This window comes from Gracilinanus agilis, chromosome 2 (assembly GCF_016433145.1).
Source record: "Gracilinanus agilis isolate LMUSP501 chromosome 2, AgileGrace, whole genome shotgun sequence".
In the NCBI taxonomy this organism is placed as follows: Eukaryota; Metazoa; Chordata; class Mammalia; order Didelphimorphia; family Didelphidae; genus Gracilinanus; species Gracilinanus agilis.
Genome location: NC_058131.1, coordinates 353,142,188 through 353,169,656, shown reverse-complemented (window position 1 = coordinate 353,169,656; position 27,469 = coordinate 353,142,188). Strand labels below are relative to the sequence as shown.

Genomic DNA, 27,469 nt, shown 5'->3' with positions numbered 1-27,469 from the left:
GGCCGGCTCCAAGCGGCTCGAGTGCGCGCAGCTCGCGTTCCCCGCAGCGCCCCCGGCGCCCCGAGCGCCGCCAGGTAACAGGAGGTGGGGAACGGGCGCGGGCTTTCCCAGGCCCGCCGCGACCCGAGCGCGGTGCCACGAGGCCGCCGCGTCCTGTGTCTCGCCGCGGCTGCCGCTGCCGCCCCCGCTTCTGCCTTGGGGCCCCCGCGGGGCTCAGCAGAGCCCGGGCCCCCTCCAGTCGCGGCTCGGAGCGCCCCGCCCTGGCCGGCCCGGGGCTCTGGGCCTGAGCCCGAGCTGGGGCGAGAGCAGCTCCATGTAAGGGCCTGGCCGGCGGCCCCGCCCCAGGAGTGGGGAGGGAGGGAGGCACCCCCTCCGTCCTGGCGCCCCCCCCCCCGCCCCGCTTACTCACCCTCTTTCGGTGAGTCTGGGCCGGTCCCTAGTCTAAGGATCCCGCTCGCAGCGGGGCACCCCCACATCCCTGGGGGTGATGGAGGAGCGATTAAGTCCACTCCTGGCGGGGGCAGGAGCGGGAAGGGGCAGCTACTCGACGGACTTTTGCTCTTTCTGCTTTCCTTCCCCAGTTGTGGTTGGGGCTGATTGACAGCCCCTGTCTCCTTTCCCTCGGTGGGGGGGATGGGTGACTGAGCCCGGGGCCTTTCTCTGGGAGGGGGCTGACAGCTCTCCCCTCCATCCCTCTGGGACATTGGAGACACTGACCCGAGCCCCTCTTCTTACTTTCTTGGAAGGTTGGGAGCGCTGACTTAGTCTTTCTCACATCCTCTGAGTGGGGGAGGAGGTGCTAGAATACTTTTATCTGTCATTTCTTTTCCTCCAGCCAACCTTCCTTACTTGTCTTATCTTTCACCCAGAGTATCTGGAAGTCTCTCTATACTTAGTTTATTAAGGATGCTGACCTCTGATCATGGGCTACTGCCCTTTTTCTTCAAGGGATTATGGGTCTAGAATTGAAAGGGACCTCAAGGGCCATCTAGTCCAATTTATTTTACAGATGAGAAAACTGAGCCTTAGGGCAGTTAAATGACTTGCCCAAGGTAACAAAGTTTCTGGTCCTATCTCTTTTCTGGGAGGGTGAACGTCTCTCTCTCCAAACCTCTCAGAGACCTAGCCTTAGGGCATGATATCCTAGTCCACTGGAGAGCCTGACAAAAGTTATTAGTAGCCTTCTGGGTAAACTGAGGCAGGAGGGCTAAGAGAACTTCTGGGCATGTACATATACCCATCCCAGCCTCTTGCCTTAAATTGGCAGCAGCTTTCCTGGCCCTGCATGTGCCTAAAAGATATCCAAGTAGCAGTCCTTTCCTATCCTGAGAAGTAGGTCCTAGTGAATGAAAGTGATGTCTGAGGATAACCCCCTGTATCCAAAGGACTTTCTCTTGATTGGCTTTAGCTATAGCCTGGAAGGGTATTAAGTAGTCTGACACTTGTTTGTCTTAGCCTGCTGTTCTAGGCCACCCTTCCCCATGTTCCCTAGGGGCTCTTCAGAAAAAGGAGCAGGCACTCTCATTCTTCATAGAGTCAAGCAGCACATCTCCCAGGTCTGGGCTTTTTTCTGTGATCAGCTGTCAGCTTCAGAGGGTTCCCTGCTTCTCTTCCTGTCTTGGCTGGGGGAACAGCCAAGGCTGGGATGGACTCCAGTCCTCTCCCCTCCCCCACATCTCCCTTCCCTTCTCCCCCTCCCTAGTCCCTGAGCCCCCAACATGCAGTGTCGGCTTTCATGCCTTATATAGCCTGAGTGAGGCCTCGATGTTTCACTCTGGCCTGCCCCCACTCTGACCCAGCTCTCACCCAGAGGCTCAGGGGTGGGGCTGGGTGGGCGTAGACAGGGTTCTTTGGGCTCTCCCCACCCCTGGCTCTGGGAGATGGCTTCCCACTGGGTCAGAACCCCTTACCTTGGTAGGTCCCCCTTCCCCTCAAGCAGGCGATGCTGTCAGGAGAGAAAACAAGTCCAGGTTTGATAACTTTCCCAGGGCCTGAGCAGTTAGTTCCCACCCTTTCTCCTAGGCAGGCTGAAGACTTCAGCTCAGCATCTGTCCATCTGGCATCTGTACATCTAGTATTGGAAACTAGTTGGCCTGCCCACCTCAGCTGAACCCTTTATATTTTCCCTCCAGGAACAAATCAGCTGGCACCATGAATCTGTACAAGGTGACACTGGATGGGCCAGCTCCCTGGGGCTTCCGGTTACAAGGAGGCAAGGACTTTAACGTGCCCCTCTCCATCTCTCGGGTGAGACAAGAACTGTTCCTTCTACTCTTCCCATTGAATGAGGGTGGGGGCAGTAAGTGCTAATGTGCATTGTTCCAGAGTTGGCTCTAGGGAGCAGAGGGAATGAGGCCATCGATGGTTGCTCTGGCCTCTATCATGCATGGGCAAGAGGGCAATGGCCCCAGGTCTACAAACAGTGCAGATCAAACATTTTGGGGCTTTGCACTCGGAGGACCTGGGTTTGAATTTTGACTCTACCACTGTCTGACATCTTGAGCACTGTTTCTTCTTCTTCATCTTCTTTTTTTAAAAACCCTCACCTTCCATCTAAGAATTAGTACTGGGTATTGGTTCCAAGAGCAATAAGGGCTATGAAGTGGGGGTTAAGTGTTTTGCTCAGGGTCACACAGCTAGGAAGTGTCTGAGGTCAGATTTGAACCCAGGACCTCCTGTCTCTAGGCCTGGCTCTCATTCTACTGAGCCACCCAGCTGCCCCTTCTGTTTCTTCTTCTATAAAGACGGGGATAATACTGTTCACACTACCTATTTTTAAAGTGTATTGTGAAGAAATAATTTTCCTAGTATGTTGGTTGGGTGAATCAGAAAACTGGAGTTTGCATTCAACTTTGTTACTTATTCTTTGTGTGACCTAGGGCACATCAAGTTTTAAATTCGTAGCATTTTTGTAACCCTTTAGAAATAGAAAGTATCATTTGTTGAATTTTTCTCAGGGAAGAGGGCTATGCTGAGTACTAAGGGTGAGATCGAAATGGATAAAGTCTGGTAGGGGCATAATGGATGACCTGAAGTCAGAAAGAGTTCAAATTTGGCTACAAACAGTAGCTGTGGGATCACTCACACATTAAGATTTGCCTTAATTTCTTTAACTGCAAAGTGGGGATAATAACAGCACCTAACATGAAGCTGGTATGGGCAGCTAGGCGGCTCAGTGGATAAAGCTTCTGTCCTGGAACCAAGCAGACTTGAGTGTCTGGCCTCAGACATTCACTAGCTGTGTGACCCTTAGCAAGCCTCAGTTTCCTCATCTGTCAGATGAGCTAGAGGAGGAAATAGCAAATTACTCCAATGTCTTTGCCAAGAAAACCCCAGATGTGTCATAAAGAATCAGACATGACAGAACACTACCCCCACTACCAGTCTGTTATGGGAATCAAATAAGATAATATTTGTAAAGCATTTAAAAGCACAGTTTCTAGCACTTAGTAGGTGCTATATTTAAATGCTTATTCCCTTCCTTCTTTCCCTCCTTTCTGCCCCTCAAAAGCTTGCAATCTGGTAGAGACTACTGGGCACTTCTGTAGATCCCTAGATTATTAAAGCTAAAAGGAGACCATAGAGATTGTCTAATCTAACACCCTCACTTTACCCATGAAAAAAGGAGGCCCCATTCAAGGGAAGTGACTCAACCAGAGTCACACATTTGTCAGTGACATCACTGGGCTTCTATCTCAGATCTCTCCACGCCCAGCCTAACATTCTTTCTACTGAGCTCTCTTGACTTCCATGAACCTCTCCCCAGGGCCTTGGGCAGATCAGTGTGGCCTGAGGCATTGTGCTATGGTGGGAAAATAATTATTAACTGTGAAGTCAGTGGATCTGGATTCAATTCCCACTTCTGATTTTATTATTTATGGTCTGTCTGACTGTAGACAGATTCTTAACTTCCCTAGACTTCCATTTCATTCTTTCTAAAATGCACAGCATTGTGCCAGTGAATCTCTTATGGTCCTGTCTAGCTCTCTGATTTCTTATCCTGTGAGATGACAGGAATACTTTCATGGAGCAGGTGGGGCTTGAAGGAGGAAGTAGAATGTATAGAAGAAGAAGAACATTTAAGGAGTGGGATTGGTGAGGAGAGAGGAAGCAAATTCAGAAACACCCTTGGCAAGTAGATGTGGAGTCAGAGGGGAGAAGGATGGGCTCCCTAGAGATTGTGAGGGAATTCTGGCCTAGGAAGGAGGTGTGGAGAGAAAAGAGCTTTTGGACTAGGTGCTAAGATACCCGAGGTCAAGTCCTAGCCCTGCCACTAACCTCTTGTGTGATTCTGGGCACTTCCTCTCCAGGCTTTGGTTCCTCCAACTGTGAGACAAAGGAATGGAGCTAGATGATGACCTCTGAGGCTCCCTCCAGCTCTGACATTCTTTGGCTCCTTATGACACCAGCTTCTCACCCTCTCTTGGGACATAACTTCAGTCCCCACATGGATTCCTTCTTACTACTTACTCATAGCTGCTCGTGGGCCTTGGCTAAGTTGGGCCTGCTGCTGTCTGCCTAGTGAGGTTCTCAGGAACCCCCTTTTCTCCCAGGCTGTTGGCTGGACCCATTTTGGCTCTGGCTGCCAAGTCTATGGGTTTCTGTGCTAGTGGTCGATGTCAGAACTTGGCCTCCAGCCTTCTCGGCTGTCTGGCCGTTCCTAGCCTTTCCTTCCCCATCCCTTCTCCTGCTCTTACAGTGGGTGCTGGGCATTCATTGCCTTATAAGCCTTGGAATGCTGCAGAGCTGAGCACAGCTTGGAGCCCAGAGAAAGAGGTAGAGGAAGCCAAGGCAGCTCCCAAGGTTAATTGGCAACCTAGAGTCAGGAGGATAAGGAGCTGGCTGGTCAAGGCCAGCATGAGGGGCAGAGAGGTAAGGAGGAGGTACATAGATGGACTACATGGGTGGGGAGAAGCTGGGGATGGGAAGGTCAGGACTCTCCTCATGTAACTAACACACACTTTCCCTCTCTCCACTCTGACGGAGAGAGGAATGAAACTCACTGTTAGAAGAGACAAGTTATTCCATGGGAACCTGTGAGCCTGTGTATTAAGCCCCCACCCACCACACCCTCCTAGTGACCAGATGGTACCTGTTTACAGATGCTGAGGCCTGTAGTGAGCCCTGCCTCACCCTAGGGGTGAGGATTGGGGAGGGGGGCAGCCCCCACTGCATCCTGTCCTTGCCTCGGCTCCGAATGGCCCTTTAAGCCCATCAGATTTAGAACTAGAATAAAAAATGTCATAACTGGGAGGGGCCTTTGGCACATGGACCATAGAATGCCACATCTTGGGGGTGGGAGGGTGGGCTTTAGAACTTTGAATGTAGAATATTACACCTGAAACACTCCTTTAATCATTTAGTCTAACCTTACTTTTTAGATGAGGACATGAGGATCAAAGAATACGGGATTTACCCAAAGTGCTCATTGTTTTTTTCTGGATTTAGGAGAAAGCTTAGTCTGATTTGCTACTGTCAGGAGGCTAAGGATAGTTCTGCTTTGCCCACAGCTTGCAGCCCTTCTTTCTCTTAAGGGGGGGTTGGTAAAAAAAAAAACAAACTGTAATTCTTTTTCTTTTGGGTGAGTCTTGAGGTACCAATGGGGCACTTTTAGAACTATGCCCATGTTGGAGGCTGAGGCACTTGAGTATTTGGCCTATGGTTTTAGGCGGTGGGGAGAGAGGGGGAAAGAGAGGCCTGAAGGGAAGACATGGGAAGCTGGCCCTTCTCAGTCCAGAAATGAGAGCTCTTGGGCAGGTACCGTTACTCACTGGGTTTGAGCTGAGAATGAGGTTCTGGAGTGGTGGTTCCCAAGGAGCTTCCTTTCTTGCCACTAGCTGCCCTCACCTCCCAGTCATAGCATATCAGAGCCCAAGGGACATTCAGCCCTCCCTCCCCTTGTCCAGCTCTATACCAGTATAGTCTGTAAATATAACCAACAGACAGTTATCCAACTTTGTGTGAAGAAGGGGAATCCTGTGAACCTACTGAAGGACCATTTTTGGACAGCCCTAATTGTTAGGAAGTTTCTCCTTAAATCAGGCTTAATTGGTCCTTTGCACCTCTCCCCAGTGCTCCTGGTTCTGGGACCCAGTAGGTGACCAACTATTCCTTCTTCCATCTCTCAGTTCTTCACATACTTGAGAATATAGCCCAACCTTTCCTTCTCCATCCCTTTGACTCTATGGATTGAGCTCAAGTTCCTTTCTTGGATGTTCTCCAATTTACTAATGTCCATCTGAAAATGTGGTGCCCAGAGCTGAACACAGGATTCTGGCTGTGCTTTAGTCAGTGCAGTTGGGTAGGATGACCATCTCCTCCATCTGGACTCTCTGCTTCCTCCCATCAGGGGTTGTGAATGGGCCACTCCCTTCCTTCTCCCATTTCTACCTTCTCTGCTATCCACCTGCCCATTTCCTGTAGGCCTGGCTCAGAGTGCCCTCTGATGACTTTGACCAGGGCTTGGAATGGGCAAAAGATTGTTCAGATCAAAAAAAGGGTTATCTTGGGAGCAGGACCCTCCTTCTCCCTCAGCTGGGAAGATGCAAGAGCCCCATTCCTGGCTTTTGACCAGGCTAGACCTGGAGCTATGGATGCCCAGCAGCTCCAGAATCCCCTTCATAAGGTATTATGGGTCATTCTCCCTCTCCCCTTGACATTCAGAGCCTGGAACCTTCTGTTTTTCTTGTTCCTTCCTGTGGATCCTAATTGAGTAGATGGCATCCCTCCTCTCTTTGATCCCCACATATTTCCCGAGTCTAGTTCCCATCCACTGAGTGAGGGGCAGATCACTGCAGTCGAAATAAGGAAGTTCTATGTTCAAATACCACCTTAGATATTTATTACATTTTTGACTCTGGGCAAATCACTTCCTCTACCTAGATTTCAGTTTCCTCCCCTGTGAAATGAGAGGTTTAGTCTCAATGGCTATAATTCTGGGACTATTGTAGGATAAGCTTTCTATGTACAGAGGATGCTTGAGGTCAGGGGCCCCAGAGTGACCATGCTTTGCCCAGGAATGCAACCACCGCTGGCCCCACACTTTTCCTGTCTTGAGTTTCAGCCAGACATTGTCCTGTGAGCACAGACCTAGGCAGACCCTGTCAGTCAGAACTGAGGTTGGGGGAGCCTGAAGGCAGCGATTCCCTGGCACAGGACCTTCCCTACCCTCTGTGAGAGGGGAGGTCTTGAACTACCTTCTGGGCAAGAGATGGCACCAGGCCCCAATGTCTGGGTGGGGACAGTGCTGGGGAAGCCTGCCCAGTGTGACCTGAGGGTGTCCTGGTTCCCTGCCCCCCCCAATGGGGCAGCTGGGCCAAGCCCTAGCATCTAGGGGAGGGGCCAGGGTGTGGGTGGTCCCCTCCCTGAGTTCTTAGAGCTGTGACCCTCCCCCTCTCCCCCCTTCCCTGACCCTGGGATTTGAGGCGGAGCTACTTTTGGGCTCAGGCCTAGCTGATGAGGTAATGTCTGGGGTGGTGGGGGGAGGGGGTAAGATGCACTGGGCTGGGAGATGCCTGTGGTTGGGGGCCGGAGGCTGTGGGCCCGAGAGGCCTCAGTCAGTGCCTGCCACCCACTGAAATCACTGCCTTACCCTTAGGTCTAGGGCCAGAGATGCAGGCCGTAGTTGAAGTTGCTTTCCTTGGCCCAGCAGCTGCTGTGAACCTAGGCATTGGGAGAAGGCCCAAGCCTCTAGTTTTAACGTCTATGGGGGAGGCCGTGGCTGCTTGGAGAGCAGAATCATGGAGCCTGAAGGCTTCTCCAAGGTGGCTGGTCTTGTCCCTACCAGAACAAGAATCTCCTCTATATTATCCTTAACACGGGAGCCTCCAGGAATAAAGCCCAAAGCCCTTTGCCCCCTGAAGCAGCCCAGGCCCTTTCTGGTTAAGTACTAAGGTTTAGGGAGGTTTTCCTTATGTCAAGCCTCCACCTGCCTCTCTTTCCCTTCCACCCATTTCCTCCCAAACATTCTGACCTCTGGGGTCAAACAGAACAAATGTTATATCCCTTCTTCTATGTAAAAGCTCTTCATACAATAATAAAAATGATCATCCCAGGACATGCCCCAATTCTGACACATACTGGCTGTGTGACCTACTCAAGCATTCAACCTCTCAGATCTCTAGGCAAATTCTAAGACTTATAGTTCTGAGAAGGGGACCATCACCAGCCTTGGCAGAGAGCATTTCCTCATCTGGGAGTTCCCTTTTATCAGTGGAATCACAGGCCCAGGCCCTATTCCTTTCCATAATAATAGTAACTCACATTTGTACACTTTAAAACTTTCAAAGCTCCTTCCCCCACTGGTCTTCACAGTAATCCAGTGAGGTAGGTACCATTTATGTTCCCCTTTTACAGATGAGGAAATTGAGGCTGAGACACATGTAGTCATTTGATCAGGATTGTATGATACTGTTTGAGGCAGGATTTGAACTTAAGTCTTTCTGATTCCAAGTTTAACTTTCTATTCACTATACCACCTAGCCTGCAAAAGTAGCAGTTATGACTCCCATAAGTCTTCTCTAGGTGACACTTGCCCCATTTCCTCTTAGTCCTAACATGAAATGATCTTTAGGACCTTTCCCATCTTGTCTGCCCACCTCGTGCCTTCTCTAGCTTATCCTCTCCTAAAAGGTGATGCCTAGAACTGAGTCCAATTTTTAGATGCAGTGTGACCAGGGCAGAATAGAACAGCACTAGCGCCTCCTTGCCCTTAGACCCTGCCTCTCCTCTCATGAAGATCAAATGAGCTTTGGTGTCTTTTCACACTTTGGCCTCTGAACTTTCAGTCCACTAAAACCTCTCCAGATCTTTTCCCAAGTGAACAGTTCTCTCTGCCTCCTCCCATCTACTTATGGAACTGACTTTTTTGAACCCAAGTAGAAACCAATACATTTATCCTTATTAAATCTAATCTTGAGAGATAATGTTGCCAAGTGGATAGAGGGAGTTGGCCTTGGAGTCAAGAAGTTCTGTGGTCAAGTCCAGCCTCTGACATTGTGTGACTACTACTTGTTCAGTTGTTTTTAGTTATGTCTGGTTCTTTTGGGGTTTTCTTGGCAGAGATACTGGAGTGGTTTGTCATTTCCTTCTCCAGTTCATTTGATAGATGAGGAAACTGAGGCAGGGTGAAGTAACTTGCCCTTGGTCACAGAACTAGTAAATGTCTGAGTCCAGATTTGAACTCAAGAAGATGAGTCTTCCTGACTCCAAGCCTGATGCTCTGTCCACTGCGCAACCTAGCTGGCCCTTCCTGTGTGATGATAAGCAAATTATTTATTCTTTCAGTGTCTCAGGCAACAAGTTCAAAATTTGTTGGTGATCTGCTTTGATGGAGGGGAAGAGGGTTTCCATACTGGTAGCTCTATACACATATAAAATTGCAGAATTAGACTTTAAAGAATTATTAGATAAGGAGTAGGGGCTAGCTAAGTGGCTCGGTAGATAGAGTGCCAGGCCTGGAGGAGGGGGAGAACTTCGGTTAAAATATGGCCTCTGACACTTCCTAACTGAATGACCCTAGGCAAGTCATTTAACCCTGTTTGCTTAGCTCTTGCCCTTCTGTCTTAGACCTGTTACTGAGGCAGAAAGTAAGATTTAAAAAAAAAAAAAAGATTATTACGGTAAGCCTGAGTCTTTTTCTCTCAATTTGGATCCTGACTCCATCATCCATGTTATGCATCTACCTAGTTTTGTATTATCTGTGATCTCTTGTTAAATAGGTTCCCTGAGGCACTCCACTGGAGACTTTCTGAGTTGACATTGAACTAATAACTATTCTTTAGGAGTCCAGCCATTCCTTTAGTTCTGAATCTATCTAACTATTCTTGTCTAGACACATCTCTAGCAGAAAAACCTGGAGGGGTGACCTGTGTACCTTGAAGGACCCCCAGTAGGGTAGCCAGACCTTGTCGTTGGCTCGGGGCCATGGCAAACTTCCACTTAATACCTCTACTTGTCCCTAGTGCCCTCTCCTTAACCTCCTGTAATCTGGCTTTCACCCTCACCACTCAGCTAAAACCAAAGAATGCCAGAGCTAATAAGGACCCTAGAGACCTTTTAATTCAACACTGAACCGCCTTGTTGTACAGATGAGACAGTTAAGGCCCAAGGTCACACAAGTAGCAAAGTAGGAGAGCTAACATTCCAAGGGAGGCATTCTGACTCCAAACCCAGCCTGTTTCTGTGACTGTCCTCTTTAAGGTCAATACTGACTTTTATTCATTGATTGTCTCCTCAAAATCTTCTGTTTCCTTGGCTTTCCTGATGCTATTGAGTCTCCTTCCACTTCTCTGACCGTCCCACTTAAATATCCTTCTTTTTCTACTTAGGCTCTCATCCTTCCTCCTCCCTTTTTTGGAAGGATTAATGTGATGGTATCCTAACTAATATTTGCCATGAAAACCCCAAATAGGATCATGGAGAGTAAGACACACAACCAAAAATGACTAAATAACAAAAACAACATCCTAATGGGTCTGCTTCCCTCCAGTTTCTCCCTCTCCGGTTCATTTTGCACAGGTTTCCCAAACTGTTGACTTCATGGACCAGTCTGACTCAGTTATATACCCTTCTCTGGTACACGTCAATGACTCTTTTTTTGCCTATGAGAAAAAGTCCAAATTCTCACCTGGATTTTTTTTTATTCTTATTTTCTGTCTAATAACTTTAAGACAGAGGGGTAAGGACCAGGCAAATGAAGTTAAGTGACTTTCCTAGGGTCACACAGCTAAGACATATCTGAATCCAGATTTGAACCTAGGTCTTCCCAACTCCAGACCTGGTGCTCTCTCTACTGTGCCACCTAGCTACTCCTTCCCCTAACCTGGATTTTGAGGAATTCTACAATCCGGTGGAGAACTGTTTCCATGCAACCTTATTTCCTATACTGCCTCTCGTTCCAGGTGCCTTGGTTTGGGTGCCCCTGCTGTTCCCTGGCCTCGGAACGCCCTCCCCACCAGCCTTTCTTTCAAAATCCCACCCATCCTTCAAGACCTCTCTCAAGTTTTGTATCCTCCAAGAAGCTTCCCTTTTCCAAACATTCTTGTTGACATGCTTTCTCTTTCCTTGAAGCTTCTTTAATGAGGGGCCAGGCTGGAGACTTGGTTGTTTTCTGAGAGTTTGGAATTCATTGTGGTTTATGGCCCAAGCCGGGCTGGGAGCGTATGTCTCCTTCACAGCACTTGGCCTGAGCCTGATGATGGGGGTAGGAGAGGGTGTGGGGGAGACCACCTACTGGCAGTTGACTCCAGAGGCAAATGGCACAGCTGGGTCCTGGGGTGAGACTTGGTATTTTGGACAGAATCCTGAATTCAGAGTCAAAAGGATTTTGATTAGCATTCCTCCATTTTCTAGCTGTATGACCTTGGGCAGATTCCTTTCCTCCTCTGGCCCATACTTTCCACTATTACAAAACTAGAGACTAGCAGGGTGACCCCGAGCAGATCACTTAACCTCAATGGCCTAGCTAGCTCTTCCCACTCTTCTGCCTAGTATCAATTGTAAGACAGAGGATAAAGGTTTAAAAAAAGCGGCATGGGGTGGCAACTAAGTGGCTCAGTGGGTTGAGAGCCAGACCTAGAGACATGAGGTCCTGTGGTTCAGATGTGGCCTCAGATACTTCCCAGAGTAAGTCACATAACCCTCATTGCCTAGCCCCTACTGCTCTTCTGCCTTGGAACCAGTTGGTTCCAAGATGGAAGGTAACAGTTTTTAAAAATAAAACAAGGGAGTTGGACTCTTATTTCTGAGGTTTTCCAGTTCTAATACTAATTTTAGCATTTACCTAGTCCTTTCTGGTTTGCAAAAATAGTTATCCATTATGTTTTGGTCCTCACAAAAACCTTGTAAAGCAAGTGTTATTATTATCCCTTATTTTATAGAGAAATAAACTGAAGCAGATAGAGGTTAAATGACTTGCCCAAGGTCCCACAGGTGTCAATGATAAGATTCGAACTCAGATTTTTCAGCCATTATGCCATGCTGTGTCTTAAATTCTTTCTGTGGCTTTTATTTCTGCAGCTGACCCCAGGGGGCAAGGCTGCCCAGGCTGGAGTGGGTGTGGGCGACTGGGTCCTGAGCATCGATGGGGAGAACACCAGCACCCTGACCCACATTGAAGCTCAGAACAAGATCCGGGCCTGTGGGGAGCAGCTCATCCTCAGCCTCAGCAGGTGAGTGGCCTCAGCTTGTACACTAGGGTCTTTCCACCTTTTATAATTGCCTTTTTTTTTTTTAAACCCTTGTACTTCAGTGTATTTTCTCACAGATGGAAGATTGGTAAGGGTGGGCAATGGGGGTCAAGTGACTTGCCCAGGGTCACACAGCTGGGAAGTGGCTGAGGCTGGGTTTGAACCTAGGACCTCCTGTCTCTAGGCCTGACTCTCACTCCATTGAGCTACCCAGCTGCCCCTCTCTCTACCTTTTTAAAAAAAAAAACATGGGGAAAACTTTGCTGGTACCCCAGATCCCTTCATTTCCCTACTTTTGGCTTCCAGGCTTGGGGCTACCCTTCTGCCTCTAGTGAAATGTTTTGTATTTGAGGAACATGGATAGATGATAGATGATGATACTGCCAGGGGGCTTAGATGTCCTCCATTCCTCCTCATTTTATAGAGGAGGGAATAAATGTAGGGAGAGGTGGGGTTTGCTCAAGATCACAAAGCTGGTTAAAAGCAAAACTAGAACCTGAGTCTCTTGACTCCTAGTCTGGTGCCTCTTCTCCTGTGCTAGTTGGCCTCTTAGGTGTGTGGCCCTTCTGCCTGTTCCAGACCTTGGTATTGACTAGAAGCTTGCTGGGCCCAGGAACCACACTTTACTACCATCGTCCCCAAAACATTTCCCCTGAGATGCCTCTTCCCTCTCCCCTATTCTCTGCCCAGTCTCAAGGCCCCCCGTTTCAGAGCTAGGGTACTGAGGGGTCCAAGAATGGGGTGAGTTGGTTCTGGGGGGGTCTATGTCTAGGGCCTCCACATACCCCTCCTTTAACTGTGGGCAGCCAGGTCTGGGGGTGGGTTGTCTCTGGATGTGCAGTCACTGCTTCACCAGATTTAGGCCACCGGGCTCCCCGGATTGTTCTGTGGAACCAGATTGATGGGTTGGAGGGAAGTGAGGCATCTTGAGCTTGTTACCAGAATAGCTAACAAGAAAGAACGCCAGACTTGGAGGCAGCAAGGCCTGGGTTCTGTTCTGGCCTCTGTTCTCTTCTGGCTTTCTGTGTGATAAATCCCTTGGGCAAATTCTTTTAATCTTTCTGTGCCTCAGTTTCCCTTTAAAGTGAGGACAGTACTTGTACTGCCAATCATAGGAGTTCAGGGGTGATAATGGATGTCAAAAATTCTTGAAATGTCAGCTATTCTTATCTGTCCCTGGATGAGGGGCCCAGGATGGCTCACTGTGGGAGGAGGTGGCCACAGTGCCTAGCAGCATCTCTGGAAGAAGCCTGGGGGGCCAATTTGAGGTGGGGGTGGCGTTTCCTGTCCTGACTCTGAACTCTGTGCTTGTGTTTGTGTCTTTCAGGGCCCAGCCCCTTGTGAGCAAACCCCAGAAGGTAGGTAACTTTTGTTGGTGGGGAGCTGACTAGGGCCCAGTCTCTTGTGGAGGGGAAATAGGGCTCTAGGTAGAAGGGGGGGAATAGAGGACACCCCCTCCTCCAGAGGATAGGCCATAGGATAGTAGCAGCTTCTGCCTTCCCCAGAGTTGAGCCCAAGGGAGCAATGCCAGGGAGGAACCCAGGCTGGTCCTCAGCCCTGTCCCGCTGACCCTATCCTGGGCCATGATCTGGGCCAGCTCTTGTCTGTCTTGCAGCTAGGCTGGGGCTGAGTGTTTGAATTTGTTCCTGTACCTGTGCCTGTCTCTGCACTGGGGTTGGGACTCTGCCTTGGAATTGGGGTGTGGAGACTGTGACTGTTGGGGAGTAGTGGCACAGGGGTGTGTCAGGGGCATGCGGGGTTTGGAATGCCTGTGGGGGGAAACAGAGGCCCTGGAAGGGCCCGAGTGGGCTGAGATGGACCTCCAAGGGCACCAAGAATGACCTCCTTTTCCACTTCTCTTCTGTTGGAGGAGGAGGGGGGACCCCTTCCCCCGGAAGGCCAAGCCTTGGTGCCCCAGGGGGCGGCTCCCACCACTTCCTGGCCCCGCCTGTGTGGGGTGGAGGGGATGAGCTCATCCCTTGGTGCAATGAGCCCCTCATTAACTACAGCTTGAAACCTGAGCTTCTGGCCTGCCCCCTGCCTCTGGCCAGATGTGGGGGAGTGGGGCACGTGACCAGCCCAGCTCTTCCTCCTGGGGCCCTTGTCTGTGGAGGCTGATTTATTGTGGGGAGGGGGGTGGCCTCCACATTCTGGGCATCCTGCCCGCTGGCCTTGTGGGGGGAAAAGCAGAGAGATAAGGACCCTCTAAGCCCAGGACAAGCCTGGTGCCTCTGAGTCCTGGAGCTCCCCAGGCTAGAAACGGAACTGATTTTCCTGAGCACAAGGAAGTGGGATGGGGGGGGGGGGTGCAGAGGGATTTTCTAGACCTTTCAGATCTCAAACCCTGCTGGGAAGGTGGGTGTGCTGGGGTTGGGTTGGGCAGGGCCTGTGCCTGGTGTGTGCCTGGAGCACTGCCTGCCCCCTGCATGCCCTACCTCTCAAGCCCACCTGCTCATGCTGTGCTCTGCTTTGTCTCTGCCCAGGACCCACCCCCCTCCGCTGAACCCCCACGCTATACTTTCACGCCCAGTGCTGCCCTCAACAAGACCGCCCGCCCGTTTGGGGCTGCCTCGCCGGCTGAGAGCACAGGGGTGAAGCCTGGGACCTGCTCAGTCCCCCCACCCCCCTTCACCCCCCAGCAGAATGGGTACGTCGCCAGGGCTCAAATGGGCACGGTGATCCCTGTGCTCTTGGCTCTCTTTGGTGCCTGTGCTCTGTGCCTGTGTGCCCTGCCCCTTCTTTCCTGAGCTCTTCCCAGAGTCCTTTAGCCTGGGTCAGTGTGGCAGTGACTCCTGGTGGTCAAGGCTGAAGTGGCAGGCTCCTCTTTGGAGGCATAATAGGTTGCTGAGCTCAGCTCCTGAACCTCCAGTAGGGCCACACTGTGGGAAGGGCTGGAGAAGGGCTATGAGCTCACCTCAACTTTGGGAGTAGCTGAGCCCTGAACCACTGGGTACCCGAGTGCTGGTGTGGGAAGAGTCGTGCCAGATGCCCGCCTGGGGTGGGATGGGGCCTCTCTCTTGCTGCCAGGCTGGCCAGTGGAAAGCTGGACTTAAGAGCTGGTGGTGGCCTTCTTTCCGGGCCTGGTACTTGGCTGTGGGAACCCCAAAGGGGTCAGGAGGATAGGGCCCCAGGAGCTAGGGGTTCCCCACACATACCCCACATTCCATACATAGCCCATCCTAATCAGACACTCACACTATACAAGCTCTTACCCATCACATACTCGTGTGCCATTATTCTGAGCCCTCTAGCCATCGGTCATGCCACACATGCCCTCATACCCATTATGTACAGGCCCCCCAGCTGTTACATACACGTCCAAACCCCCAGCCATTATGCCCACATGCATTTACATGCATGCTGCCATGGAGCACCGTCACCCCTAGCCATTGCCACACATACACCTTCCCAGACATCATGCCATGAACACACGTACCCCTGCTCCCTCGGTGGGCTGAGCCCACTTCTTGTGGCTAATCTGACCTCTTTCCTTTGTGTCTCTTCCCATTTCCCTCTGTATGTATCCCTTTTTTTTCCATCTTTTTCCCCGTCTGTCTGTCTTCTTTGCAGGTGGAGACCCCTAACAAGTCAGTGAGCTCCCTTCTGCCTGTCCCTCTCTTCTTCCCGGGTCCGGTGGGGGATGTATAACCTTCTCCCCTCCCACTACTCACCTCCCCCCTATGTATACCCTTTCACTGGAGCCCCTGGAGGCGATTCTACCTTCTTCACTGTTTGGGGGCCTCCTCCCCTACTCTGTCCCCAGTCCCTGGGGTTGTCCACATCCGGCCCCATGCAGGAGGCCAATTTCCATCGTCTCTAGGCAGGGAGATGGAGGGAACTTAGTGGGGCCACAACCAGGGCGGGATGAGGCTTCCTAGAATCTGGGGGCCTGAGCCAGACCCCACCCTCCCCACAGACAGCCCCTTCGGCCACTCCCTGATGCCAGCAAAAAGCGTCTGATGGAGAACACAGAGGATTGGCAGCCTCGCCCTGGGACTGGTCAGTCCCGATCCTTCCGGATCCTAGCCCACCTCACGGGCACAGAGTTCAGTAAGTACCGTGGGAAGGGACAGGCCTTATGTAGGAAGGACCCCTTGGGGGCTGTTGTCCTCGGCTCTGGGGTAGGAATGGATCTCTGAGTTTTCTCACCTGGAAGGAAACAACCCTGGAGAGACAGACTATATCAGGTATGAAGGTATGAGATGGGAAAGGTGTGCTTAGGCAACAGAATCTTGGTGGACTGCAAGCTTCGTATGAATTAGCTCTATTAAAAGGAATATTGGATTTTCAAGTCCAAAGGAAACTTCCAGATCATCTTGTTAAACTCCATCCCATTTTGGTGGTGGGAACCCAGGCCTGCAGAATCACACGGAGGCCTGGTGTCCAGAATGAGGAAGGTGACCATTTTTTTGTCCTCTGCTACAGGCAGCTCCCATAGTGGTATCCAGTTCTGGGCACTTTCTTTAAGGAAGGATGTTAACAAACTGAAGCCTGTCCAGAGAAGGGTGACCCAGATCAGGAGGAAACTGGAGACCATGTCATAGGAGAGGACGATTGAAGGAACTATTTATGTATTCTACTGGGCTATTTCTGTAACCTGTAGAAGAGTTAGGGGGCACAAAATCATAGCTGAAATTTATCTAGCACTTTAAGATTTATAAAGTATGTTCTGAAGACATCATCTCATTTGATCCTCTTAACAGCTCTTGGAAATGAAGACTGTACATATTATTCCCATTTTGCAGATTAGTAAACTGAGGCACAGGGAGTTTCATTTAAATTGGCCGATCATCAAGCACTTATTAAACTCTTATGTTGTACACTTGACTCCTGGTCCAGTGATTTTTCCTCCTCCAATAAGCCCTTTTCCACCACTTGATGTGTATTTGGTCACTTAAAGGGCTCTTTTTGGGAAGAAAGGCCACAGTTTTTCTGACTGACCTGAGGGCAGAACTAGCCATAGTGGGTAGAAACTGCAGAGAAGGCAGATTTTTGTTCTACACATAAAGAAACTTTCAGAGCTTTCCAAAAATCCAGTGGGCTAAAGTGCCTAAGCAGCTGTTGGATATGGTAGAGAAGGGGTTCCCTGCTTTGGTAGGAAAGCTCCTTGGACCAGCTGTCCTCTGAGGTGTCCGTCTTCCATCTTTGAAATTCTAGACCTCTTTGCTATCCCTTCCCACCTGGGTGGTTTCTCAGCTCCCCTCTGAGATCTTCTTCCAAGGAGCAGATCATTCCAAACTCTTCTTAGTGAGATACTTGCTACATCCAGCCTCGACTTCCTTCCTGGACACTGGCTCTCTTTATGGGGCTCAGGTTCCTGTTCTTCCATGCAGTGCTTCTGGGAAAGAGTGGGAGTAAGGGTGACACCTTATGGTACCTTTCTGGGCTCTAATCTTCCCCTCTATCTTTCCTGTCTTAGTGCAAGACCCTGATGAAGATCAGTTGAAGAAATCTAGGTAAGTCCCAGTGGTGGTGGTTGTCCTGGAGCCCCTGCTCCATTGTCATTGCCATAGTCCAGACCTGCTGCTTCATGCTAGCTTCTAGAGGGTCCCACTGATGTGAACTTTTTGCCAGGAGCATTGTGGACACAGGTGAATCACAGAGCAGCAGGTGTCTGGGCTGGGGTGGGCTTCCTCGACTTGGGGTACCTAAGGCCTTCCTCTTCCTCCTTCCTCCTCTTTGTTCTTCCTTTTTCCTTCTCTTCTCTGTCCCCCAGGGAAAAGTATGTCCTGGAGCTGCAGAGCCCCCGTTACACTCGCCTACGGGACTGGCACCATCAGCGTTCTGCCCACATGCTCAACGTGTTCTAGCCCAGGCCCTCCCTGCAGCTCCCTAGTACAGGCCTTGGCTGGCCCCCAATCCTGCTGCCTGTATTTCTGTCTCCCAGCCCTCCTGTGAACCTTTGCTGCTCCCTCTCTTATACCCTGAGGCAGCTCTCTATCTCAGCTGCTTGCCCACAGCTCTGAATACCTCACTTCTCCTTTCTTCTATCTCCCCCCAGGCCCATCTTCCCTCTCCTAGGCTTAGACCAAAGGAGCTTTCTGGCAACCCTTTCCCTTCTTCTCCCTTGGCAGGCCCCCTCAAAGGGCTCCTCATACCTAGGGGCTTTGAGTGTGCCCATATTTCCCAGATCCTGGGCCTCTGGGCTAAGCCTTCCTTTCAGGAGGGCAGGATCCAGGGCCCATGACTCAGTGATCTGTCCCACTCCCCTGTTTCCACGTGCTCTTGTATGCTCATTCTGTGACAGGGGCTTCTGCACAGCTGCACCAGATATGATGGGGATGTTGGGACTGAGCTGTGGAAATAAATGGTCTTCTTTCTCTGTCTCTGCTTCTGACTTTCTCTACTTCCTCTGGTTGTCTAAAAGCTCCTCTGAGGCATGGGAGGTAAGGGGAGAGTGTGGGCAGGGCTACCATGTTTTTGGATGCAAGAGAGCTAGCAGCTCTTTACTACTGGGTGGTCAAAACTTAGCCACCTTCCTGGCCTTCTCCCAACCCTCTTGGAGAAGGAAATCGTTGAAAGGACCTTAAAGATCATCTAGATCAGTGATTCCCAAAGTGGGCGCCACCACTCCCTGGTGGGTGCTGCAGTGATCCAGGGAAGCGGCGATGGCCACAGGTGCATTTATCTTTCCTATTAATTGCTATTAAAATTAAAAAAAATTAATTTCCAGGGGGCTAAGTAATATTTTTCTGGAAAGGGGGCTGTAGGCCAAAAAAGTTTGGGAACCACTGATCTAGATCAATTCCACCATTTTACAGATGGGGAACCCGAGGCCCATGGGTGTTAAATGACTGACTCAGGGATACAGCTAGGACCCAGGGTCCTGACTCATAGGCCAGTGCTTTTTTCATCCATTATATGCCTCCTAAATATCTCTGGCACTTTCTGCAAGTAGCCTGGGTCCTTTCTGACAAAGGGGTCTTGGGAAGAAATATTACTAGCTTACCTCTCTAAGTCTGAGCTGTCCTGAGTAGGGCCTACTGTAGTCTTGAGCCCAAGGGGTTAGCGCCCCCTTGAGCGTGCACTTTCCTCCTGGATCAGAACTGGGAGCACCCACTGGTCCTTCCACAATCCGTTGGGTCTGTTGGGAGTGCCTCAGCGGCTCAGGCGGAAGTGGAGATAGGAGTTCCTCCTGGTGGGGCTGTGAATCTGAGTTTGGGTCCTGGATGAAAGCTAGGGCCACCCAAGAGGACCTTAGCTCACTCACTGCCCACCTAAGGCCCCCCTGCCCTGCCCCACCTGGATGCCTCACATTCTACCACAAGGGTGGAGTCAGGCTTAGCCGTGGCCAGAGCTAGCCCTTTGGGGGTTACCTCGCTGCCTGGCCAGTCTCAGGCTAGACCCACAAGTATGGGGAGGGTGGTGCTCCCTGGGCCCGAGCCCCATGTGGAGATCAACTGGGGATTTTTGTAGCCAGGTACCAAGGACAGACTCCCCGGCCTCAGCTGCGCTGACCCCAGAGCCCAGACCTGGTGAGCGGGAGAGTGGTGGGGGGTTTGGGGGGATATAAACTGGAACTGATCTCTCCTGGCATGTTCTGCCCAGAAGGTGCCTCTTGTCTGTTTGGACTTGGCTTGGTATGACAGGGCAGGGTTGGGGTTTGCCCAAGTGTCTCTTCCTGTGGCCGCTGGGGTTCAGGAGGGTGGGGAGAAGGGTAGGGGCAGGAGGACGTTTAGAGGTGACTCCTGAGGGTGTCGGCCTTCTGATGGACTTTGGCCTGGGTCTGGGGAGTTAGGGGGAGGGGGAGTCTCCCCTCTGTCTCTCTGACCACCACGATTGAGGGTAGAGCCAAGCTGGGTGGGAAGCTGAGGTGAGGGCCCCCAAGCTGTTTCAAGAGCTGACCCTCGGCCCTCATAGGCCCCACCAGCCCCTGGAGCTCAGGCCCCACAAGTCGCCCACCCTGGGCAGTGGACCCAGCATTCGCAGAGCGCTACGCCCCAGACAAGACCAGCACTGTGCTGACTCGGCACAGCCAGCCGGCCACCCCCACCCCCGTGCAGAACCGGAACTCCATTGTGCAGGCGGCCCAGCTGGGCCCCGACAGCAGCAAGACCCCCGTGTGCCACCAATGCCACAAGGTCATCCGGTACGTTGTCCTTCCTGCACCCTGAGATTCCATCTTCCCATCCCTTCCCTGAGGACCCCTGGAATAGAAGGAGCATCGCATAGGGAATCAATAGCTTTGCTGAGCAGTCTTGGAGGAATTCTTGTTCCTCCTCTAAAAGGAGGCAGTTGGATGAAATGCTCTATCCAACCCTTTCCAGCCTCAATCAGAGCTCAGATATCTGTAGCTTTCCCCGTTTTTGTGTGTGGACTTGTGATTCCATTGATTTAGAGAACTCCCAGCAAGGAAGGCCCTCTCTCTGTGTCGAATGACACCTCCTGTGCAACTTACAGGCTTAGGAACAGCCCAAGGGACCTGTCCAGTGGTCCAAGAGTGGATCCAAGACTGGACTTGAACCCAAGCCTTCCTGACTCTAAAAAAGCCAGCCCTCGAACTACTGTTCCATGTTATCTCTCTGTAGTACTTTCCCATTTGCAAATTCCATTGAACAAATCTTTATTAAGGAGCCCTGAAAACAAGTCTAATCGCCAAGCCTTTATTAAGTGTCTGTGGCACACCCAGCACCCTGCTAAGTGCTGAAGCTACAAAGAGAGGCAAAACCCAGCCCCGGCCCTTTAAAGAGTTCACAATCTGATGGGAGAAACAGTATGTAATTATGTCCAAATGAGATCTAAGCAGGATAAATTGGAGATAAACTCAGAGGGAAGGCACTGAAATGAAGGGAGATTAGGAAAGGCTCCTTCAAGAAGGTAGGACTATCTGGGACTAAAGGCATTCCTGAGATGGAGACAGGGAGGGACAGAGTGCGAGGCATGGCAGACGACCAGTGAAAATGCCCAGAGCCCAAAGGGGGCAAGCAGCAGCAAGGATGGACCACAGTATGTGGAGCAGAGGCAGGTGTAAGAAGCCTGGAAAAGAGAAAAGTCTATATTGGGAAAGACTTTAAAAGTAAAATAAGAAGCAGGGAGGTGGCATAGTAGATAGCATGCCAGGCCAGGAGGTCCTAGGTTCAAATTTGGTCTCAAACACTTTCTATCTATGTGATCCTGGGCAAGCCATTCAACCCCCATTGCCTAGTCCTTACCACTCTTCTGCCTTGGAACCAAAACACAGTATTGATTCTAAGATGGAAGGTAAGGGTTTAAAAGGAAAAAAAAAGTCAATAAGAGGTGGCTTAGGTAGCACTATGGACAGAGAATCAAGCTTGGAGATGGGAGGTCCTGGTTGCAAATCTGTATTCAGACACCTTCTAGCTATGTGACCTTGGGAAAGAGTTACTTAAACCTGATTGTCTAGCTCTTGCCACTCTTCTGTTTTAGAACTGATACTAAGAAGGTAAGGGTTTTTAAAAAAAAAAAAAAAAAAAGAGGGGCAACTGGGTGGCTCAGTGGATGGAGAGCCAGGCCTAGCCCTTGCCACTCTTCTGCCTTGGAACCAAAACACAGTATTGATTCTAAGATGGAAGGTAAGGGTTTAAAAGAAAAAAAAGTCAATAAGAGGTGGCTTAGGTAGCACTATGGACAGAGAATCAAGCTTGGAGATGGGAGGTCCTGGGTTCAAATCTGACCTCAGACACTTCCCAGCTGTGTGACCCTGGGCAAGTCACTTAACCCCCATTGCCTAGCCCTTACCACTCTTCTGCCTTGGAGCCAATACACAGTATTGATTCTAAGATGGAAAGTTAGGGTTTGAGAGAGAGGAGGAAAGGGTAGAGATTATTAGTAACTTTGGACAAAGCCATTTCAGTTGAATGATGCAATCAGGAGTCAGAATATAAAGAGTTAAGAAGAAAGTGGAGGCACTAAAATCAGAAATAGATGGAGGTCTTTGACCTAAAGGGGCATTCTTGCTTATTAGCAGAGCTGCAACTGGCACTCAAAATAAATATAATAATGTAATGGGGTCAAAGGAATCCAGAAAAATTTGAGAGTGAAATCTCTTTTAACTGAGTAGGGAAATCATGGAGGGCCTTCTGGAAGAGGCTGCATATGAGCTGGGTTTTGAAGGGAAAAACAGCTTCTCCAGGCTTGCAGGGTTGGCTTCTGTGGATGCCCAGAGGTAGACAAGAAGGATGAGAATAGAGAACTACTCCAGGGCCACTTAATTGGGACCTCAAAAGGATACAGGAGGCAACTAGGTGGTTTGGTAGTTACAGATTCAGGCCTGGAGATGGGAGGTCCTGGGTTCAAATCTGGTATATAGTATTGATTCTAATAGTAATTCTAATAATAAAGACCAAAGGTAAAGGTTAACAAAGATACAGGAGTTTATAATGTCCATTGCAGGCAAACTGGGGATTTACATCCATTAATTTATTTGGTCTTCATAACAATCCTTAAGGAGGGTCAGTGTCCCTGTTGTACAGAGGAGGAAATATTTCAAGAGGGAATGTACCTTGTACAAGGTCCTTTAGTTAATGGAGCTGAAACTCAAATCGTGGTCTCCTGATCCCTGTTGGCCTTTCCTGTCCTGACCCTTCCTGTCACTCTGTTCTTCTTCTGGCTCACTGGGCTACCAGGATCCTTCCCTTTTGTTCATTAGAGTATGGCCATCCTTTCTCCCTACTTTTCATTATGGCCTGTATTAATTAGAAATTTTGTACTTTAGACTCCATCTCACAGAATTCTTTCCCTGCCCCCAAATTCCTTTTCCCTTTTTGTTAACACCTCCACCTTGCTCTTCTCTTTCAACCAAGGCTTGGTTAGCTAACTTTTTTTACTTTAGTTATTATTAATAAATTTATAAAATATAATACTTAGTTATTTTATATTAATGTTGAAGCTTACAGGCCTCCCAGATTTTCACTGGAGTTGTCCTGTACTCTTACCTGCTTCCTCAGGGCCAGGCTACCATCCTTACCCAAGATCTCCATGTGGTTCCCAGGGGCATTTATGACTTCTCTGCTCACAAAGAAAGGGAGATCTAAAGTTTGGTGAGAGTGGCAGTGGGGGGACCTGAGATTATAAGACTTAGGGCTGAAAGGGGACCTAGAAGATAATTAAGTTTTACAGATGAGGAAATGGAAGTGATTTTTTCCAAAGTCACACAGGTAGCATGTAGCAGATGCAAGATTCGAACCCAGGTTTTCTGACTCCAAGTTCAAGCTCTCTCCATTAATTATGTCCTTATTTAGCTGATCTCTGCTGAGGCTTGGCATAGCCTGGATCTTTTTTTTTTTAATCCTTACTTTCTTAGAATCAATCTTTTTTATTGGTTCCAAGGCAGAAGAGTAGTAAGGGCTAGGCAATGGGGGTTAAGTGACTTGCCCAGTGTCACAAAACTAGAGTCTATGAGGTCAGATTTGAACCTAGGACTTCCAGTCTCTAGGCCTGGCTCTCTATCCCCTGAGCCACCCACCTGCCCCCTAGACTGGGTCTTGAGGAAACAAGATGGAAGTGCTTTCTCTTGCTCTCTCCTCTCTTTTCCTCTCTTCTCTCTCTGCCCTCTATCACTTCTTCCTTTGAGATCTGCCCTCTTTTCTTCTTCCTCCCTTCTTCTTTCTCTTCTCTGTCTTTTCATTCTTTTTCATTTGAATTCCAACCTACTTCCCCTTTCTATATTCTTCCTCCTCTCCTTTCTCTTTGTTCTCTCTCCCTTCTTTTTTCGAAGTCCTTCCCTGCCCCATGACTTTAGAAATAATTTGGTTGGGAGACCTGCCTCTGCTTAGGAATCTTCAGGAATTCCCTCTTGCCTCAGAGTAACTTATTTCATAGGTTTATAAAATTAGAACTGGAAAGGACCTTGGGCATCATGTGGCCCAACTGCTTCACTGGACAGAAGGGAAGACGGAAGCCCAGAGAAGGAAAGGCATTGCCCAGCAGATAGGGAGTGTGAGGAGCCAGGCCAGGGGCCTAAGGTTCCTGTCTTCCCAGTGTGGGGCTCCTTCCAGGCTAATTCCAGGAGCCATTCATTCAACAAGCCTACTTAAGTGCCTCCTTTGTGCCAGACACACTCAGCTGCTTCTATTTCTGCCTCTGTAGCAGCTCTTTCTTCCTTCCTCCCACCCTTGTAGGGGCCGCTACCTGGTGGCGCTGGGTCATTCCTACCACCCGGAGGAGTTTGTGTGTAGCCAGTGTGGGAAGGTGCTGGAGGAGGGCGGCTTCTTTGAGGAGAAGGGCTCCATCTTCTGCCCCAGGTGCTACGATGTGCGCTACGCACCCAGTTGTGCCAAGTGCAAGAAGAAGATTGCTGGAGTGAGCTCAGGGGCAGGCTGGGGGTGGAGGGCAGGGGATGCCAGTGGGGTGGGGGTGAGGATGGGTAGGGGTAAAGTCAGGAGGCCTCTGTGACCCTTCCTGCCCACCCCCAGGAGATCATGCATGCCCTGAAGATGACCTGGCACGTGCAGTGTTTCACTTGTGCTGCTTGTAAGACGCCTATTCGCAACCGGGCTTTTTACATGGAAGAGGGAGCACCCTACTGTGAGCGAGGTAAAAATGGGGCTGTTGGGGTGTGGAGTAGAATCCGGGGACAGAGAGCATTCAAAGGCCTGTGGAACTCCCCTCTGTCTCCTTCCCCAGACCTCCTTGGCTTTGCCTGTTTGCTGCAATCCTAACAACAGGACTACCCCATCCCCACTTCAGGGAACATCTGAAGGACCCCCTGCCCTATCTAACCTCGATAGTCACAAAAGTGTCCTGCCCATGGCAGTGTGTAGGGTTAGGGATGGAGGAATAAGGATGTCCTGTGGGAGATTTATGTGTTCGGGTGTGGGGCAGGCAGAGAGGGGAGGGCATCTCTCATGGCCTGGGGCTAGCTGATGACCGGCAGTCTCTTTCCCGCCCCCTTCCCCTGTCCCCAGACTATGAGAAGATGTTTGGCACTAAATGTCGGGGCTGTGACTTCAAGATTGATGCTGGGGACCGTTTCCTGGAGGCGCTGGGATTTAGTTGGCACGACACCTGCTTTGTCTGCGCTGTGAGAGCCCCTTCCTCTCCTCCTCCTTCTGCAGCTGTGCTGGCTGTCTTCTCCCTAGCACCCATCTCAGCCCTATTCCAATTTCAACCCTGGACCCATCGTCTAGTGGCCCATCCCCAATCTTCCCTCACCCCTGACCTTCTGGCTTGACATGATGGGATTTAGAGTCAGAACCTGGGTTTGGATTTCAGCTATGCCTTTTACTCTATGAGTGGCTTTGGGCAAGTTACCCCACCATGGTGGGTCTCAGTTTCCTCATCTTTGAAATGAGAGGACTGGACTGGATGCCCGCCAGAGACTCCTCGAGCTCTGTGATCCTTCTGTCCCACATCGAGTCCTTCCCTTGATGCAGGATAGCATCCACTCTGGCCCCCCTTCCCACTCTGAACTAGTTCTTCTAACCCTGCTCCAGACCAGCTTTATCTTCAGCCTCACCATCTGACCTGAGCCCTGCTCCAAGGCTTACCTAGTTTGGGACCTTAAGAGCAGCTCTAAGGGGCAGCTGGGTGGCTCAGGGGATTGAGAGCCAGGCCTAGAGATGGGAAGGTTTAAATCTGGCCTCAGATCCTCCCTAGCTGTGTGACCCTGGGCAAATCACTTGCCTCCCTCATCCCCCCTCCCCCCATTGCCTATCCCTTACCATTGTTCTGCCTTAGAAGTGACACACAATATTGATTCCAAGATGGAGATGGAAGGTAAGAGTTTAAAAAAAGAAAGAAAGATTAAAGATGAGAGAGAGGGAGAGAGAGAAGGAAGGAGGGAATCAGAGAGACAAAGAAAAGGAGAGAGGGAGAGGGAGAAGGAAAGAGTGAGAAAGACAGAGGGAGAAGGGAAGAGAGAGGAGGGAGAGCTGGAGAGGGATAAGGACATAAAGAGAGGGGGGAGAGAGAGAAGGAAGGAGGAAGAGAGATAAGGAGATAGACAGAGAGACAGAGAGAGATGGAAGGAGGAAGAGAGGGAGAGGGATAAGGAAAGTGAGAAAGACAGAGGGAGAAGAGGGGAGAGAGGGAGGAAGAGGGAGAGAATGAGAAGGGAAATCAGGAGGGATAAGGAAATAGAGTGAGAGAGAGGGAGGGGGAGAAAGAGAAAAGGGAGAGAAGGATTAAGGAAATAGAATGAGAGGCAGAGAGGGGAGAGAGAAGGAGAGGGATAAGGATAAGGAGAGAGAGAGAGCAGTCTTGTCCACGTCTCTGGGCCCAGATCAGGTCAGTTCCCAGCTTAGGGTTGGCCTCTGGAAGGAGGGCCCAGCTGGATAGACAGTTCCAGGTTGGATTCCCCCTTCCTCTTTGGTGGCTTTGCAGGGCTGCTTCCTTCTTGAGCCCTCTCTTTTCTTCTCGGTACCATATAACCAGACCTCCCTTTTTCCTAGATCTGCCAGATCAACCTGGAAGGAAAGACCTTTTACTCCAAGAAAGACAAGCCTTTGTGCAAGAGCCATGCTTTCTCTCATGTCTGAGCCTCTGTCTACCCTGTCCCGCCCTGCCTGGACACAGCTTGTGGCCCTGACCATGCCACCCCCTTTCTGTGCCTTCCACCCCTCCCAGATAGGGGTGGCCTCAGAGCCTGTGTAGTCCTCCTGTACTCCCCTCCCAGGGCTACCTCTCCGCACATGGCCTTAGGACTTCCTACGAGGCCTAGGGTGGGAAGGTGAACAAAGGCCCTCAGGCGGCTAGGGTGACAGCTGGCAGCCTTGTTGATCAGGGGGCAGGGAGGAGCCTGAGACCCAACCGGGGCGCAGGGAATATCAACACCCTTGTTCCAAAGGCTGTTCAGTGAGCCCTGACCCCATAAAGCTGGCGAGAACTACAGAGACCCTCTTAGCAGAAGACCAAACCCTTCCCTCTGCACCAACCCTGGCCATCATCTCAGCCACTGAGATCCCAGGTCCCACCAAAGTAGCAGCTTCTTCCCCCACACCACACCCCAGCCCTGGATGCAGGGCCTCAGTTTGCTTTCAGTGCCTTAATAAATCTTTCTGTATCCTACCTTGGTCTCTTGTGGTCTCCCCTTAGCCCTTTCTCCCTGCAGCTCCTCATATAGGTCTCCCTCGCCCACACCCACACACTGGCATCTGCCAGGGGGCACATGGTATTTTCAGGCCACGAGAGAGGGGAGGGGAGGACAGGCTGAACAGGGACCCCTCTGAGCCCTTGGGAGTTAAGCAAGAACTAGCTGGTTTCTACCGTTACTCTGGAAGCCAAGCCGATGATGTCCAGGGGAGAGTCCATCTTCAGCGAGTGCCCAGAATAAGCACTCTTCAGGCTAGAGGAGACCCAGAGCGGGCCTGGGCCTCTGGCAG

At 50.5% G+C, this 27,469-nt stretch overlaps 1 protein-coding gene across 4 annotated transcripts; it reads left to right on the top strand.

The window, feature by feature from the left end:
* PDLIM7 (PDZ and LIM domain 7) lies at positions 1 to 27,155 on the top strand. 4 transcript variants are annotated; one of them, XM_044664414.1, is made up of 14 exons: positions 1 to 74; positions 2,133 to 2,247; positions 12,019 to 12,170; positions 13,516 to 13,546; positions 14,672 to 14,779; positions 14,828 to 14,835; positions 16,105 to 16,238; positions 17,608 to 17,644; positions 19,605 to 19,663; positions 20,049 to 20,277; positions 24,269 to 24,449; positions 24,563 to 24,683; positions 25,055 to 25,170; positions 26,540 to 27,155. In XM_044664414.1, exons 2-14 carry the CDS (start codon positions 2,152 to 2,154, stop codon positions 26,624 to 26,626), a joined length of 1,359 nt encoding a protein of 452 aa, XP_044520349.1. In that variant the 5' UTR covers positions 1 to 74; positions 2,133 to 2,151; the 3' UTR covers positions 26,627 to 27,155. The 4 variants fall into 4 exon arrangements, with proteins under 4 accessions (XP_044520349.1, XP_044520350.1, XP_044520348.1 ...); XM_044664415.1 differs by lacking the exons at positions 14,672 to 14,779; positions 14,828 to 14,835 and adding an exon at positions 15,759 to 15,775; XM_044664413.1 differs by having other exon boundaries at positions 14,672 to 14,835.
* The last annotated feature ends 314 nt before the right edge of the window (positions 27,156 to 27,469 follow it).